The sequence below is a fragment of the Caretta caretta genome, chromosome 10, assembly GCF_965140235.1.
Source record: "Caretta caretta isolate rCarCar2 chromosome 10, rCarCar1.hap1, whole genome shotgun sequence".
NCBI lineage: Eukaryota > Metazoa > Chordata > Testudines > Cheloniidae > Caretta > Caretta caretta.
In genome coordinates this window covers 51267411-51284737 of record NC_134215.1, presented here as the reverse complement: position 1 = coordinate 51284737, position 17327 = coordinate 51267411, and the positions used below count along the sequence as shown (strand labels likewise).

At 42.2% G+C, this 17327-nt stretch overlaps 1 protein-coding gene across 3 annotated transcripts in view; it reads right to left on the bottom strand.

Annotated features, from left to right (window-relative positions):
- The window catches only part of CIB2 (calcium and integrin binding family member 2), a 105221-nt gene that overhangs the window by 76108 nt on the left and 11786 nt on the right, over nt 1–17327 (bottom strand). For all 3 annotated transcript variants that reach the window (XM_048867861.2, XM_048867857.2, XM_048867860.2), the window contains exon 2: nt 12318–12352. In XM_048867861.2, the coding sequence (XP_048723818.1) occupies nt 12318–12352 (35 nt within the window). The remainder of the gene's footprint in view (nt 1–12317; nt 12353–17327) is intronic.

The following is a 17327-nucleotide window of genomic DNA, read 5'->3' as shown; positions in this document are numbered from 1 at the left end:
TAGAAATAATTCAACCTAGCTACTATAAAGCCCTTTCTATTTATATAATTCAAAGCACTTTACAAAGAAGTACACGATTCATTATTTCCATTTTAAAGATGAAAAGCATAGTGATAAAGTGCCTTGCCCAAGGTCATATAAGCAAGTGAGTGGTAAAGCAGGGAGCAGAACCGCCATCTTCTGATTCCCATCTAGTATTCTGCCTCTAGATTAGATTGCTTCCTCATACCCTGCCCTGGGGTTCGGAGATGAATTCTATCCCCCAATCTGCATGTAGATCCCTGAACAGAGCGCCTGTTTCTGTTGGAGCAGTGACTCATAAGCTCCATGAGCCCCTCTATACCATATCACAATATGTCTTACAGGGGGAAATACTACTAGGTATTTTTCTTCAAGAATAAGTGCCAAAATTATAAAAGTTTGAAAAAGGAAAATGTAATATAATGTTTCCAGAAGTGGGCCACTTGGAATACTGTGGACTATGCCCAAATCAGAGGGGAAGAAGATCTTTTGCCCCAGAGATCCCCTAGGGGTGATGGAGTAAAAAGAAAGAACTTGTGGCTCTTATTTACAAAATTAAACACCTAGTTATTGCCATCAATACCAAGGGCCCCATATTCAGTGAGGTCCTATCTTGTTGATACTGCACACACACAACCCTTCCTCCCCCAGAGTACTGATACATAAACTGCTGCCTGTCAGCTTTTTGTAGGAGTCTGTTCTTCATCTTCATCCATTATCTGTGACTATGTATTACTAATGTGCTATTAGATCACCATATATTTTTGCAGTGCAAGAACTAGTATGTCATTTTTCCTCATTATAGTTTTCAAATTAGTAGCAGAATAAGAAGCAATACAGGCCACAGATTTCTTCAGGGTCAATTATCCTTGATAAATTAGCCCTGAATTTTTAACCATAGCACTGTCCAGAGCAGATTGAGTAATTTGCTACACAAAGCTGTACATGTGATATTGACAACATACAGTGCTAAGACTTATGTGCCTTTATACATGTTGTGAGAGAAAATAATTCTGAAGCCCATAGATTGTTTCCATATAATAATATGCAAATCCCGACTTTGGGGTTCCCTAATATTAAGGAAGGACTCTGAGCACTATGCTATTTTAAAACAATTTTCCTTCCCTGTACTACTGACATCTTACCTTATTCTAGATGAAAGGATTTTAAAGATCTATTTTAGTTCTCACTGCTTGTTTAATTTTTGCATTTCACTGAGCTTGGACAATGAAGAAAAACTAATAAAAAAGACTGGACATTTATATGGCTAAGGATGTCCAGAGTTATAATAAGGATATTTAAAAGACCAAGAGTTTTGGGAGGGATATCCGTGTTGCTAACTCATGATTGTATCAAGAGTCTCACAATATTTGTTGATTTTCTTAAAGCCCCAGCTCCTGGAGTCATGTTATTACATGAGAATCTCAGCTTTCATTTTAAAAACAGTTACTAGCCCTCATGGTTGTGGAAAAAGCATGAAAATGTAAATTCTAAAGGCTCAGAAACCAGAAACCAAATTAAAAGCACCCAAAAAACCTTATTTTTAGAAATCAAATGATCTTTTAGGCCCTAACTCATGATTTTTCAATGTTTGGGGCTGGCAATATTGGAATATAAATCCATGCTTCAGATCACAAACCATCCCTGTTAGACTAAATTAGGCTGACCAGATAGCAAGTGTGAAAAATCGGGACAGGGGGGTGGGGCATAATAGGAGCCTATATAAGAAAAAGCTCCAAATATCAGGACTGTCCCTATAAAATCGGGACACTTGGTCACCCTAGACTAAATGCAGGTTACAGCTAGTGAAATTGTAGGGACTGTGCTATGAAGGAGGTCACTCTAAATGGTCATAATGGTCTCTTTTGGCCTTGAAATCTACAAGCATCTAAGTAATGTTTTATATCCCAATCTCCTTTCCCTGGGGCCAAGTTATTCCATAGCTACCCATTGCGGGGTTTATTGCACCTGCCTCAGCAACAGCAGACACAGGCACTGTTGGACACAAGATATTGAACTAGAGAGATCACTGGTCTGATTTGTTATGGCAATTCCAATGTTCCTAATATCATTACTATGTATCATTTGTGTCGCTGTAGTATTTAGGAGCACCACTCAGAGAACAGGATCCCTTGTGCCAAGTGCTGTATAAACAGAACAAAACAAAACAAACAGACAAACAAAAGACTGGCCCCTGCCCAAAGAGCTTACTATCTAATCAAATACAATGTTTTTGTTACTCATATATTCAAAAGTGGCAACTAACTTTGAATTCTTCATAAGTCTCAGTTTTAGGTTCCATGCTCTAGCACAAGGCTTCACATTTGGGATGCAGACACCTCTGAGAAATGGTTTTGGTTTTAGTTTTTTTAAGAAGACAAAAGTTTTCCATTGGAATTTCAAAAATCACACCCATATTCCTAGTGCTCTTACATTTGGTAAAGTTTTGTTGACACAAAATCTAAATTTTGGACCACATATGTTACTGGATATGTTGCTGTAAGCTAAACATAAACATGTTGCATAACCATCTCTGTTACAGAGGGGGAAATAGAGCACACTCCCGGGCTTGGAAGGGTGATGCTCACGCTAGTTTAGTCATATTGAGAAAACTCCACAAAAGAGAAGAGAGCGCGAAGGATTTTTCACAAAACTAACCATGACAACTGTGCTTTTGTGGTTGTCTTTTACCTGCCTCACTGAGTCTTTTTGTGTGTGCCTACCTCCCAGGTAAATAGCCTGGATTAAACAAAACATAAAACTGAAACAGAGCCTACATTTTACAGGATCATCACATACCCTAATACTAACCAACCCTGTGAGCACACAACAAAGTAGAGAGAAAGAAACTTAGGGAATTAACTCTTTGCCTGCTAGCTTCTTAGAAGGAGAGATAGGAGACCCATTGGTACTGTGCCTCCCTAAGCCAAGGAGACACTTGATTTTTGTTCCATGTAACTTTGGTGGCTCTTCTGCCTCTGTAATGCTAGGAACATTGAAATGAACTGCTCCTGTGTCTCAGCTGACGAGAGACCACTATTAAAAACTTGACTTTTGTATAATAAACCTGTGCGGTGCTATTCCCCCGATGCATTCTCTTAAATCCTGATTCTGCAAACACTTATGCACATGCTTAAACTTTAAGCCTGAGTAGTTCCATTGACATCAGAGGCACTGCTTGCCTGCTTTATGCCCCCATAACAAAGTGATTTGATCCTGACGTTACAACAGCACAGTCTGAACTGTAGGTTAAAACAATATAGCTGAGTAATTGGATGAATCAGGGAAGTGATAATGGCACAGAGAACCTATTTCCTTGGGTCGCTCATTCATATCTGCTCCAAGTCAGCAGTGACCAATAGTCCCTACCAGTTGTAAAGGTTGTTCTACTGTTTATGTGAAATAAATTGATGGTCTCAGACCAGTTCTCTGTCATAGTGCACATGCTCCAGATCATACAAAACACCATTACATTTGCATTCCTTCTATCAGTCTCAGTGAACGGGCCAATGATTAAATGGGTATAATTCCAGATCCTCAAAGATATTTAGGTATATAACTCCATTGACTTCAATAGGAGTTAGGTGCCTAAATACCTTTGAAAATCTGAGCCATCGTCCCTGTGTTCCCTTCTAGGTCAGTGATCAGGGATCAGGCACATTAACAGGGCAGCATGGGGAAGCTTGCATTGCTACTGTCTGCTCTCTAACTGTGGACAAAGACCTCCTGTCCCCAGAGCCGTCAGTCCGTCACCGTCCACAAGCTAAATTCACTAAATGAAATACTGTAGGGAAAAGTCTCCAAACAAAACTTCTGCTTTAACAAAAGTGACGCAATTCATCGGCCTTGGCTTCAATCTATCTCTAGGTTGTACACTGAAATATATGTTTGCATATATAAAAAAGTTTTTGAGACAAACAATGACCACAATAAGCAGAAACCTATTTTACCTTCTACAAATGATCTTTTAGATTTTCCTTCTGTCAGATGGCTTAGGAAGATCAAATACACTAGCTAATACTTCCCAGCTTGTGAGACTAAGATCACAAAATGTTAACAGGGATCGTTGTGAAGGGGCCTTGCTAAAATCAAAGGCTAAGTAATTTTAAAAAAATCAAGATGATTAAGATTCCCAGGAAGTAGAATATTATTAATTCAGAGTCATCGGGAGGAAACCTCCTGAGCCTAGAAACTGACAACCGCACAAATCCATTGCATCATGAGACCCAGCCAGTGTAATAGGGACTAGAGACCTAGACAATGCCATAAGGCAACCAATCTGGCAGTGAGCCAAAGAGATAAAAACACTAATATGTGGGAAGATCCTGTTGAACAAATTACTTCATTGCCGCTATAGAGATTCATCACCACTGACAAGTGCCTGTCAATGCAGTTAGATCCGCTGTGGTTTCAATCAGCCAGCTGGAGTAGGACAACATTAATCAGTTAGGCTTACTTTCATAGAAACAAAGGATGGATTCAATTGCTCGCCACGTCAGAAAGTAGCACACAAAATGGACACGTGCTTGGTAATCAATAATAACCCAGAGAATTGCTCAAATGAGCTTGTAAATCATATAAGCATCTGAACCTATTCCATGTTAACCTATTCCATGTTAACTATTTCTGCAGCTGTTTAGTTGCTATTGCAGAAACATTTTCTTTGTACAGACACCTATCAGGAGTTTTAACTAGGGTTTCCCCTACAATAACATATTAATTATGATCTCTACTTGGAAATTTGCTCTCTTATATTGTCTCTTTCAAATCCAGTTAAATGTCATTAGCGTCTCAGTCATTACTGTGCTTGTTCAAATTTCATGAACCCATTTATTACACAGACTTGTGCCATGCGGAGCAATGACACCACACAAGTTGTTCTAAATTATGTATAATAGCTACAATTTGCCAGTTTTTAGATTACTGTGATTACCCTGGGATGGCTATAGATGGCATAGTTTAGAACAGCCCATAGGCTGCTCTAATTTATGCTGGGGGTCATTTTGACCCCAGGATAGCCCAGAATTGGAAGCACAAAGGTGGCCTTCCCTTCCCACACTGCAGTGAGTCTAGACTTGGCACAGCTGAGATTCTAGCCGAGAGTACAGACAGCTGAAGTAAGCTGGTCACTGGTGCAGGGCTGTGAGGGGGCTGGGTATAAAGCAGTTTTTCTCTGATAAGAAAAAAAATTCTTCTGCATGTTCAGCTTTAGCAGTTTGGGAATAAGAACTTTAATGAAGAAAATTAAATCCTTACTTCCTTTCTTTGCTGGGATTCCACATTTTTGAGCCTACATTTGTTTTTTCCAAATATTAAATTCTTGCCACAAATTTAGTCGACACATTAGTACTGATTGTCACCCGAGACATATTCAGCCAGGCCTCCAATGCAGGTGTTCTGAATTCTTCATTGGTCTGTAATTTTTTCTCTCTGGACTGCCTATCCTGCATATTTCAGAGTAGCAGCCATGTTAGTATGCATCTGCAAAAAGAACAGGAGTACTTGTGGCACCTTAGAGACTAACAAATTAATTAGAGCATAAGCTTTCGTGGGCTACAGCCCACTTCATTGGATGCATAGAATGGAACATATAGTAAGAAGATATATACGTACAGAGAAGGTGGAAGTTGCCATACAAACTGTAAGAGGCTAATTAATTAATATAAGCTATTATCAGCAGGAGAATCATAGAATCATAGAATATCAGGGTTGGAAGGGACCTCAGGAGGTCATCTAGTCCAACCCCCTGCTCAAAAGCAGGACCAATCCCCAATTAAATCATCCCAGCCAGAGCTTTGTCAAGCCTGACCTTAAAAACTTCTAAGGAAGGAGATTCCACCACCTCCCTAGGCAACGCATTCCAGTGTTTCACCACCCTCCTAGTGAAAAAGTTTTTCCTAATATCCAACCTAAACCTCCCCCACTGCAACTTGAGACCATTACTCCTTGTTCTGTCATCTTCTACCACTGAGAATAGTCTAGAACCATCCTCTCTGGAACCACCTCTCAGGTAGTTGAAAGCAGCTATCAAATCCCCCCTCATTCTTCTCTTCTGCAGAATAAACAATCCCAGTTCCCTCAGCCTCTCCTCATAAGTCATGTGTTCCAGACCCCTAATCATTTTTGTTGCCCTTCGCTGGACTCTCTCCAATTTATCCACATCCTTCTTGTAGCGTGGGGCCCAAAACTGGACACAGTACTCCAGATGAGGCCTCACCAATGTCGAATAGAGGGGGACGATCACGTCCCTCGATCTGCTCGCTATGCCCCTACTTATACATCCCAAAATGCCATTGGCCTTCTTGGCAACAAGGGCACACTGCTGACTCATATCCAGCTTCTCGTCCACTGTCACCCCTAGGTCCTTTTCCGCAGAACTGCTGCCTAGCCATTCGGTCCCTAGTCTGTAGCTGTGCATTGGGTTCTTCCGTCCTAAGTGCAGGACCCTGCACTTATCCTTATTGAACCTCATCAGATTTCTTTTGGCCCAATCCTCCAATTTGTCTAGGTCCCTCTGTATCCTATCCCTGCCCTCCAGCGTATCTACCACTCCTCCCAGTTTAGTATCATCCGCAAATTTGCTGAGAGTGCATTCCACACCATCCTCCAGATCATTTATGAAGATATTGAACAAAACCGGCCCCAGGACCGACCCTTGGGGCACTCCACTTGACACCGGCTGCCAATGAGACATGGAGCCATTGATCACTATCCGTTGAGCCCGACAATCTAGCCAAGTTTCTACCCACCTTATAGTGCATTCATCCAGCCCGTACTTCTTTAACTTGCTGACAAGAATACTGTGGGAGACCGTGTCAAAAGCTTTGCTAAAGTCAAGAAACAATACATCCACTGCTTTCCCTTCATCCACAGAACCAGTAATCTCACGATAGAAGGCGATTAGATTAGTCAGGCATGACCTTCCCTTGGTGAATCCATGCTGACTGTTCCTGTTCCTGATCCAGAAAATAACTTTTGTAGTGATAATCAATATGACCCATTTAGACAGTTGACAAGAAGGCGTGAGGATACTTAACATAGGGAAATAGATTCAATATGTGTAATGATCCAGCCACTCCCAGACTCTATTCAAACCCAAGTTAATGGTATCTAGTTTGCATATTAATTCAAGCTCAGCAGTTTCTCATTGGAGTCTGTTTTTGAAGCTTTTCTGTTGCAAAATTGCCACCCTTAAATCTTTTACTGAGTGGCCGGAGAGGCTGAAGTGTTCTCCTACCGGTTTTTGAATGTTATGATTCCTGATGTCAGATTTGTATCCATTTATTCTTTTGCGTAGAGACAGTCCGATTTGGCCAATGTACAAGGCAGAGGGGCATTGCTGGCACATGATGGCATATATCACATTGGTAGATGTGCAGGTGAATGAGCCCTGATGGCGTGGCTAATGTGATCAGGTCCTATGATGGTGTCACTTGAATAAATATTTGGACAGAGTTGGCATTGGGCTTTGTTGTAAGGATAGGTTCCTGGGTTATTTTTTTTTGTTGTGTGGTGTGTGGTTGCTGGAGAGTATTTGCTTCAGGTTGGGGGGCTGTCTGTAAGAGAGGACTGGTCTGTCTCCCAAGATCTGTGAGAGTGAGGGATCATTTTTCAGGATAGGTTGTAAATCTTTGATGATACGCTGGAGAGATTTTAGTTGGGAGCTGAAGGTGACAGCTAGTGGCATTCTGTTACTTTCTTTGTTGGGCCTGTCCTGTAGTAAGTGACTTCTGGGTACTCTTCTGGCTCTGTCAATCTGTTTTTTCACTTCAGCAGGTGGGTATTGTAGTTTTAAGAATGCTTGATAAAGATCTTGTTGGTGTTTGTCTCTGTCTGAGGGGTTGGAGCAAATGCAGTTGTATCGTAGAGCTTGGCTGTAGACAATGGATTGTGTGGTGTGTCCTGGATGGAAGCTGGAGGCATGTAGGTAAGTATAGCAGCCAGTAGGTTTCCGGTATAGGGTGGTGTTTATGTGACCATCACTTATTAGCACAGTAGTGTCCAGGAAATGGACCACTCGTGTGGATTGGTCTAGGCTGAGGCTGATGGTGGGATGGAAATTGTTGAAATCATGGTGGAATTCCTCAAGGGCTTCTTTTCCCTAGGTCCAGATGATGAAGATGTCGTCAATGTAGCACAAGTAGAGTAGGGGCATTAGGGGACGAGAGCTGAGGAAGCGTTGTTCTAAATCAGCCATACAAATGTTGGCATACTGTGGGGCCATGTGGGTACCCACAGCAGTGCCACTGACTTGAAGGTATATATTGTCCCCAAATGTGAAATAGTTGTGGGTGAGGACAAAGTCACAAAGGTCAGCCACCAGGTTTGCCGTGACATTATTAGCCTCTTACAGTTTGTATGGCAACTTCCACCTTCTCTGTATGTATATATATATCTTCTTACTATATGTTCCATTCTATGCATCCAATGAAATGGGCTGTAGCCCACGAAAGCTTATGCTCTAATATATTTGTTAGTGTCTTAAGTGCCACAAGTACTCCTAACCTGCATACTGTATGTTTAGCCGAAATTCGTCCCATCTCTAACTGTGATGAAGTCAATGATTCTCTCAGGCTGTTGGTTCTATTACTGAGTGTTTCCAGCATGCCCTTAGAAATGAACTAATAGGAGAGAGAGAGAAATTACTCCAGAGAGAAAGGCTCTGAAATGACTCCAAAGAGAAAGGCATTGAATCAGGCTTGGCAAATCACCACATCTAAAAAAGGTTCAAACATTCTGACCTTCTGTTAACATGTCTCTATGAAATTGGAACTCACAGCCAACCAGAACCTTGACCGTAAACCACTTAATTTTGTGTCACATAAGAGTGCATGAGAAGGATGCCTGCTGTAAGAAACTTTAGCTTATATGTCAAAGACTCTAACTTATTAAAGAGTTTTATAACCTTCTCCCAGATCAATATTTCTTAATAGATTCTCCTCAGAAATTAGGTCAGATTTTCTGGCCTTTTGTTCTCCAGATCCTATCCACATACCACTTTCTTCAACATGGGAATGATCAAAAGCATTCTCCACCCTTGTGCTGCTGAGAATGCTCTTGAGATTAAAGCCCAGGAGTGGAAATCAAGAGAGCTGTGTGTTAGTCCTAACTCATTCCTAACTACAGACTCCCTGTCCTATCTACAGACTCGGTCCTAACTACAGACTTCCTGTATGAAACATGGCAAGTCGCTTATCTTCTCTGTCCTTAAGTTTCCCCTATCTAAAATGGAGATCATCATAATTACTTCCCTCACAGGAGTGCAGTCCAGTTACAATTAATTCATTAATGTTTATAAAGTGCTTTGAGTTCCACAGAGGAAAGGGGCTTTAGAAGTTCATTTTAAAGATGTGTATAAAAGTGTGTGTGTGTGTGCATATGAAAATCAAAATAACCTGTGCAATAGGAGTGCAACATCAGCTGATTTTTACAGAGCTCTGGATGGATACACTGCTGCCATTCAGCATAAACAGGCTGAATTGTCACAGGAAACTGTATGCTTTCTCCCAGTATCAAACTCCCAGGAATATCACTGAACAATTTCTAAAAGTTATATTACCATTTGTCCATTAGTTTGGTGCCCACTTCACTCTTCTGTACCAATTATGACAAATTCTGTTATTGTCTAAGTTGCTGTTCTTCAGCAGAACTGAGAGTCCTGCAGCCTTGACTGGACATATAATTATCATTCATTTTTATTTTATCTGCATGGCTTTTTGTCAGGTACACTGAACACAGAAATGATATGTCTTTCCAGCTGTAATGATAACATATCGTTCCTGGGGGTACACAACTGGGGAGGAGCGCTTTGTCAAAGAAGTTACAGCCAGGCCTACAACAAACCACAAACTGTGGGATAATTTTTAGCCACAGCCTTTGGTAGGGAATGGTTCAGAGCTGCCTAACCACAGCAGGAACTCCTGGGGGTGTGTGTGACATTGCACTCCATACGTTTATGGAAATATGCTTATGAGTGTGAATATAAGGTAACTGGAATATGCTTTATGCAAAAGGTCTCCTGTAAGGTATCATTACAAAGCTTATAATCTACTGAGTGTGTTCATCCTATTTGTATGAATGTATCATTCTTGTATCCGAAGATAGAAATATGAAGTATTACTCTGAAATCCTATTGTAATTATGCAAAGTGTGGGCCATTAATAGTGGTTTAGAATCTTGATCGCTCCCATCGACCAGGACAATTGGTTGTAAATGGCTCTGTTTACTTGTAAGCCTTCCTGCATATGTGGGTGCCAGCCAGTGAGTAATGAAGTCTCACAGGACATGTGAACATGTCACATGACACTGGAATCCATCTTAAACCTGGTGCTTTTCCATTTAGAAGGGTAGGTACCTAGAGAGAGACAAAGGATTCCCACCTTGTGCCAAAGATATAAAAGGGGGTGGAACAGAACAAAGGGGGCTGTAGTCATGAGAAACCCCTAGTTACCACCTGAGCTGGAGCTAACAAGAACTGTACCGGGGAAAGGATTGGGCCCAGAATAAGAAGGAGTCTAGTCTGTGAAAGAAGCTTATTGGAATATCTCTGAGGGTGAGATTTACCTGTATTCAGTTTCTTAAATGTATTAGGTTTAGACTTGCGTATTTTGTTTTATTTTGCTTGGTAATTTACTTTGTTCTGTCTGTTATTACTTGAAACCACTTAAATCCTACTTTTTATACTTAATAAAATCATGTTTGTTTATTAATGAACCCAGAGTAAGTGATTAATACCTGGGGGAGAAAACAGCTGTGTATATCTCTCTATCAGTGTTATAGAGGGTGGACAGTTTATGAGTTTACCCTGTATAAGCTTTATACAGAGTAAAATGAATTTATTTGGGGTTTGGATCCCATTGGGAGCTGGGTATCTGGGTGCTGGAGACAGGAAACCTGCTGAGCAGTTTTAAAGTTTGCAGGTTTGGGGGTGTAGTTCAGACCCTGGGTCTGTGTTGCAGCGGAGTAGCGTGTCTGGCTCAACAAAACAGGGTTCTGGAGTCCCAAGCTGGCAGGGAAAATTGGCTCAGAGGTAATTTCAGCACATCAGGTGACAGTCCCAAGGGGGGTCTCTGTGACCAAGTCACCTGAGAAAGGTTCAATGTCTGGGGGCTTAAGGTGAGAGGGTAGCAGCTGCTTCACATACATTTGAAGAGGTTAGTGCCTGTCTTGGTGCTGGCTTGGAACAGCTTTTCACACCTTGTGTTCAGGGACTGGGTTTGTCTGGCCCTTGCACCCATTCCCACCCTTGCACACATGCTCAGAGTTAGCACAATCTAGCCAATTCACATCACAGAAATGCTCTCTCACAGCCCGGCAGTATTTTAGATAATAAATTACAGATAGTAGAGACCTGGGACACATTCAGCCCCCGCATAAGTGGATGCATCTCTCAGTGGCTTTGAGGAAGCCCACGACAAGACGGCATCCTTTCCTCTGTGCACAGTGAGATAATCCAAGTTATTGGCTTAAACTCACCTCCACTTTCCCAACAACTGTGTACTCACCATGGAGCCATTTAGTCTTTTGTGGACAGAACTCATTGAACATTTGACTCACAGAGTTTTACAGACACAAAGGCAAAGGCAAATAATGTTTTCCACACAGACCACATTTATTCCTGAGCTCAACACAGCTCCTAACATTTGCAAAGACAAAAACCTTTTACCTGCCATTTCTCACAGATGATCGATCGCAGTATGGCTCAATCCTGCACTTCTGATGCAGGCAAAACACCTCCACTGAAGTCAATGAGATTTTTGCCCGCTTCAGAAGGATGGGATTAGGCCCTAGTATCTTCATGAAAATTAAGATGTCCATAAACCAACACATTTTAATGTTACTGCAATTTCGGCCCCATCTGTCCTGCTCACACAAAACTTTCACTAACAAGAAAGGATGGGGCCTTTAATGGTTTAACTGAGCAGGTGTGCAAGGGTATAGCAAATACAAAGTTCTTTTAGATGACAGTACAAGTTGGCAGGCATTCAACAGAGGAATGACTTCCCTGAGTTTCCCTGCCAGGATACTACAAGAGTTGGTTTTTTGCTCTCGCCTGTCTTGCCAATGTAACAGTATTACAAAAAGAACAGTAGCAGAACTGATTCCCTAGCTAGTAGCGTATTGGTGAGTTCATACATTTGCGTATTATAGGTACATTTTAGGACCAAATCCTGTGCTCATTTACTCACATGAATAATCCCATTGTCTTTACTGAGTTTCCTCACATGAGTGAGGAGAGCATAATTTGGCCCTTTCCATACAAATTATGAAGGAAGAATGGAGTATGATCTGCTTACCGAAGGATTTCTTTCCGAGTGAAGAAGGTACAATCCTGTTAAAAAAGAAAACACGTTATTGTACTAGAGAGATACAGCTATCAATTGTAAGAAAATGGCTTCTACATTCATGGAAAGAAGATAAGTTTATGCATAGAATCACTACAAAAGGTTTTCTTCCCCCCTCTCCTCCCCCCACTCTCCTGCTGGTATTAGCTCATCTTAAGTGATCACTCTCCTTACAGTGTGTATGATAACACTCATTGTTTCATGTTCTCTGTGTATATAAATCTCCCCACTGTATTTTCCACTGAATGCACCCAATGAAGTGAGCTGTAGCTCACGAAAGCTTATGCTCAAATAAATTTGTTAGTCTCTAAGGTGCCACAAGTACTCCTTTTCTTTTTGCGAATACAGACTAACACAGCTGCTACTCTGAAACCTGTCATTATGCAATACACTGCATTTAGCTGTATGCAGTGGAAATCTATCAACTTCATGAAAAAACTCGTACAGATACAGACAGACATCATCTTCCTTTCCAAATGCAAACAAATGGACATCGTACCAAAAGGACTGAAGGTAAAAAATCCATTACAATCTACATACCACACAGACTATGCTGACAGCTTGTGCCACACGCTCTCAAAGAAACTGCGGAACCACCTGATCAACATCCTCTACAGCAAACAGGGAAAGATTAAGAATGAGCTCTCAAAACTGGATACTCTCATAAAATACCAACCTTCCACACAAACTTCCTCGTGGCTGGACTTTACAAAAACTAGACAAGCCATTTACAACACACACTTTGCTTCTCTGCAAAAGAAAAAGGACACTAAACTATCTAAACTACTACATGCCACAAGGGGCCACAGCAATGGTTCCCTTAACCCACCCAGCAATATTGTTAATCTATCCAACTATACTCTTAGCCCAGCGGAAGAATTTGTCCTATCTCGGGGCCTCTCCTTCTGCCCCTCCACCCCCACGAACATGATACAGTTCTGTGGTGACCTAGAATCGTATTTTCGACGTCTCCGACTCAAGGAATATTTCCAACACACCTCTGAACAACATACTAACCCACAGAGACCTTCCTACCAATATTACAAAAAGAAGGATTCTGGGTGGACTCCTCCTGAAGGTCGAAACAACAGACTGGACTTCTACATAGAGTGCTTCCGCCGACGTGCACGGGCTGAAATTGTGGAAAAGCAGCATCACTTGCCCCATAACCTCAGCCGTGCAGAACACAATGCCATCCTCAGCCTCAGAAACAACTCTGACATCATAATCAAAAAGGCTGACAAAGGAGGTGCTGTTGTCATCATGAATAGGTCGGAATATGAACGAGAGGCTGTTAGGCAGCTCTCCAACACCACTTTCTACAAGCCATTACCCTCTGATCCCACTGAGGGTTACCAAAAGAAACTACACCATTTGCTCAAGAAACTCCCTGAAAAAGCTCAAGAACAAATCCGCACAGACACATCCCTGGAACTCCGACCTGGGGTATTCTATCTGCTACCCAAGATCCATAAACCTGGAAATCCTGGACACCCTATCATCTCAGGCATTGGCACCCTGACAGCAGGATTGTCTGGCTATGTAGACTCCCTCCTCAGGCCCTACGCTACCAGCACTCCCAGCTATCTTCGAGACACCACTGACTTCCTGAGGAAACTACAATCCATCAGTGATCTTCCTGGAAACACCATCCTGGCCACTATGGATGTAGAAGCCCTCTACACCAACATTCCACACAAAGATGGACTACAAGTCATCATGAACAGTGTCCTCGATAATGTCACGGCAAACCTAGTGGCTGAACTTTGTGACTTTGTCCTCACCCATAACTGTTTTACATTTGCGGACAATATATACCTTCAAGTCAGCGACACTTCTATGGGTACCCACATGGCCCCACAGTATGCCAACATTTTTATGGATGACTTAGAACAATGCTTCTTCAGCTCTCGTCCCCTAATGCCCCTACTCTACTTGCACTATATTGATGACATCTTCATCATCTGGACCCATGGAAAAGAAGCCCTTGAGGAATTCCACCATGATTTCAACAATTTCCATCCCACCATCAACCTGAGCCTGGATCAGTCCACACAAGAGATCCGCTTCCTGGACACTAAGGTGCTAATAAGTGATGGTCACATAAACACCACCCTATACCGGAAACCTACTGACCGCTATTCCTACCTACATTCCTCCAGCTTTCACCCGGATCACACCACACGATCCATTGCCTACAGCCAAGCTCTACGATACAACAGCATTTGCTCCAACCCCTCAGACAGAGACAAACACCTACAAGATCTCTATCAGGCATTCTTACAACTACAATATCCACCTGCTGAAGTGAAAAAACAGATTGACAGAGCCAGAAGAGTACCCAGAAGTCACCTATTGCAGGACAGGCCCAACAAAGAAAATAACAGAACGCCACTAGCCATCACCTTCAGCCCCAAACTAAAACCTCTCCAATGCATCATCAAGGATCTACAACCTATCCTGAAGGACGACCCATCACTCTCACAGATCTTGGGGGACAGGCCAGTCCTTGCTTACAGACAGCCCCCCAACCTGAAGCAAATACTCACCAGCAACCACACAACAGAACCACTAACCCAGGAACCTATCCTTGCAACAAAACCTGTTGCCAACTGTGCCCACATATCTATTCAGGGGACACCATCATAGGGCCTAATCACATCAGCCACACTATCAGAGGCTCGTTCACCTGCACATCTACCAATGTGATATATGCCCTCATGTGCCAGCAATGCCCCTCCGCCATGTACGTTGGTCAAACTGAACAGTCTCTACGTAAAAGAATATATGGACACAAATCAGATGTCAAGAATTATAACATTCAAAACCCAGTCAGAGAACACTTCAATCTCTCTGGTCACTCGATTACAGACCTAAAAGTCGCAATATTACAACAAAAAGTCTTCAAAAATCAGAATCCAGCGAGAGACTGCTGAATTGGAATTAATTTGCAAACTGGATACAATTAACTTAGGCTTGAATAAAGACTGGGAGTGGATGGGTCATTACACAAAGTAAAACTATTTCCCCATGTTTATTCCCCCCCTCCCCCGCAAGTGTTCCTCAGACATTCTTGTCAACTGCTGGAAATGGCCCACCTTGATTATCACTACAAAAGGTTTTCTCATCCCGCCCACCCCCCGCTCTCCTGCTGGTATTAGCTCATCTTAAGTGATCACTCTCCTTACAGTGTGTATGGTAACATGCATGGTTTCATGTTCTCTGTGTATATAACTCTCCCCACTGTATTTTCCACTGAATGCATCCGATGAAGGGAGCTGTAGCTCACGAAAGCTTAAATTTGTTAGTCTCTAAGGTGCCACAAGTCCTCCTTTTCTTTTTAATGAGGTGTCAGGAAATGTAGGCTGTAAAATAACTGAAATGTGAACTGACCTATAACTGAGGATATGACTGTCAGAAGGGTTTTATTTATTGATGGACTGAAACATCAGAAAACATATCATGTCTGCTATACATGCTACGTGTGGCATTACTCAGGCTAGCCCCAGAATTGTGAGATGACCAGACTAGAAAGGGGACTAAGGCCAATAAGAAGAGCTCTGTGCCAAAAACATGCAGTAAATGGACTTGGGGGAATCTGTCTTTTAACTTTTAAAATTTTACTGCAAAATATATACAGCAATCTAAATAGCAAACTATTATTATTAATACTTATTTATATTGTGGTAGTACTTAAGAGCCCCAGTGATGGATCAGGACTCCATTGTCGTAGGCACTGTACAAACACAGAACAAAAAGAAGAGCCCCCTCCAATGAGCTTACAAATTAATCCAGTTTCCCAATGGTATTTGGAGAGACAAGCCATTGCATAGCTGGAAATAATTTACTAAAGTTCAAAACAGAGCTGGCTGACTACGACCAAGCACAGCACCCAGACCTCATGGCGATTCTGAGTGCTGTCTGGTTCAACCATGTCTGTTTCTTTTTTTAGTCACTGTTTACAAACATTCATATGAATGGGGTTGTTGTTTTTTCTGAGGATTGGCACTTCCGACCATACCGCAAAAAGCTCATCATCATTATTGCTTCTAGTTGATGCCCTTGGTGGAGGTCTCAGTAATGGCTAACAACTGACCAGACCATGGAAAATTCACACCTAGATCAGCAAGCTCCCCAGGGATTCAGTCCTGTGAGGTTCTGAGCACTCTGGCCTGGATCTATCAATACACTTGCTAAGCACGCGTTTAAGTGTTTTACTGGATTGAGGCCAGACTGCTCAGCACCTTGCAGGATCCAACATGAGGTGAAGGATGAGCTACATTGTCAGGCACTGTGGGGAAGCATAACCTGCCACTGTCCATACTGCAGTATGCAGTTCTGTGGATAAAGAGAAAATTCCTCTTCACCAGCTCTGTTAATCCAGCGCCTTCCTCCAGCATAGACTCATAGCAAATTCATTGAGACCACGTTTCCCTAGTTTGCTTATGAGAATGTTATGTGGGACTGTCAAAAGCCTTACTAAAATCAAAATATATCACATCTACAAAATATATCACAGCTTCCCTTCATCCACAAGGCCAGCAACCCTGTCAAAGGAGGATATTAGGTTGGTTTGGCATGATTTGTTCTTGATAAATCCATGCTGGCTGTTCACTATTCGACTCTAGGTGCTTACAAATTTATTGTTTATTAATGTGTTCCAGTATCTTTCCAGGTATCAAAAGTAGGCTGATTGGTCTATAATGTTATTCACTTGGAGAAAATCCCACCCCAGCCTCCACAGCTGGGAAGGGTTCCCTGGTAGCAGAATTGGTACGGTTCTCCTGGACAAGAGGTTAGGGGCAATGTTTGGGGAGCAAACACAGGGAATGGGCATCCTCTGGTCTTCCAGTCTGTTGCCAAGGCACGTGAAGGGAGCTGAGCCTCAGCAGCGCAGCTCCATGGCCTGGCAGGAGGATACCTCCTGCTCCACCCCACCATACTCCTGTGCCCAGCACTTAC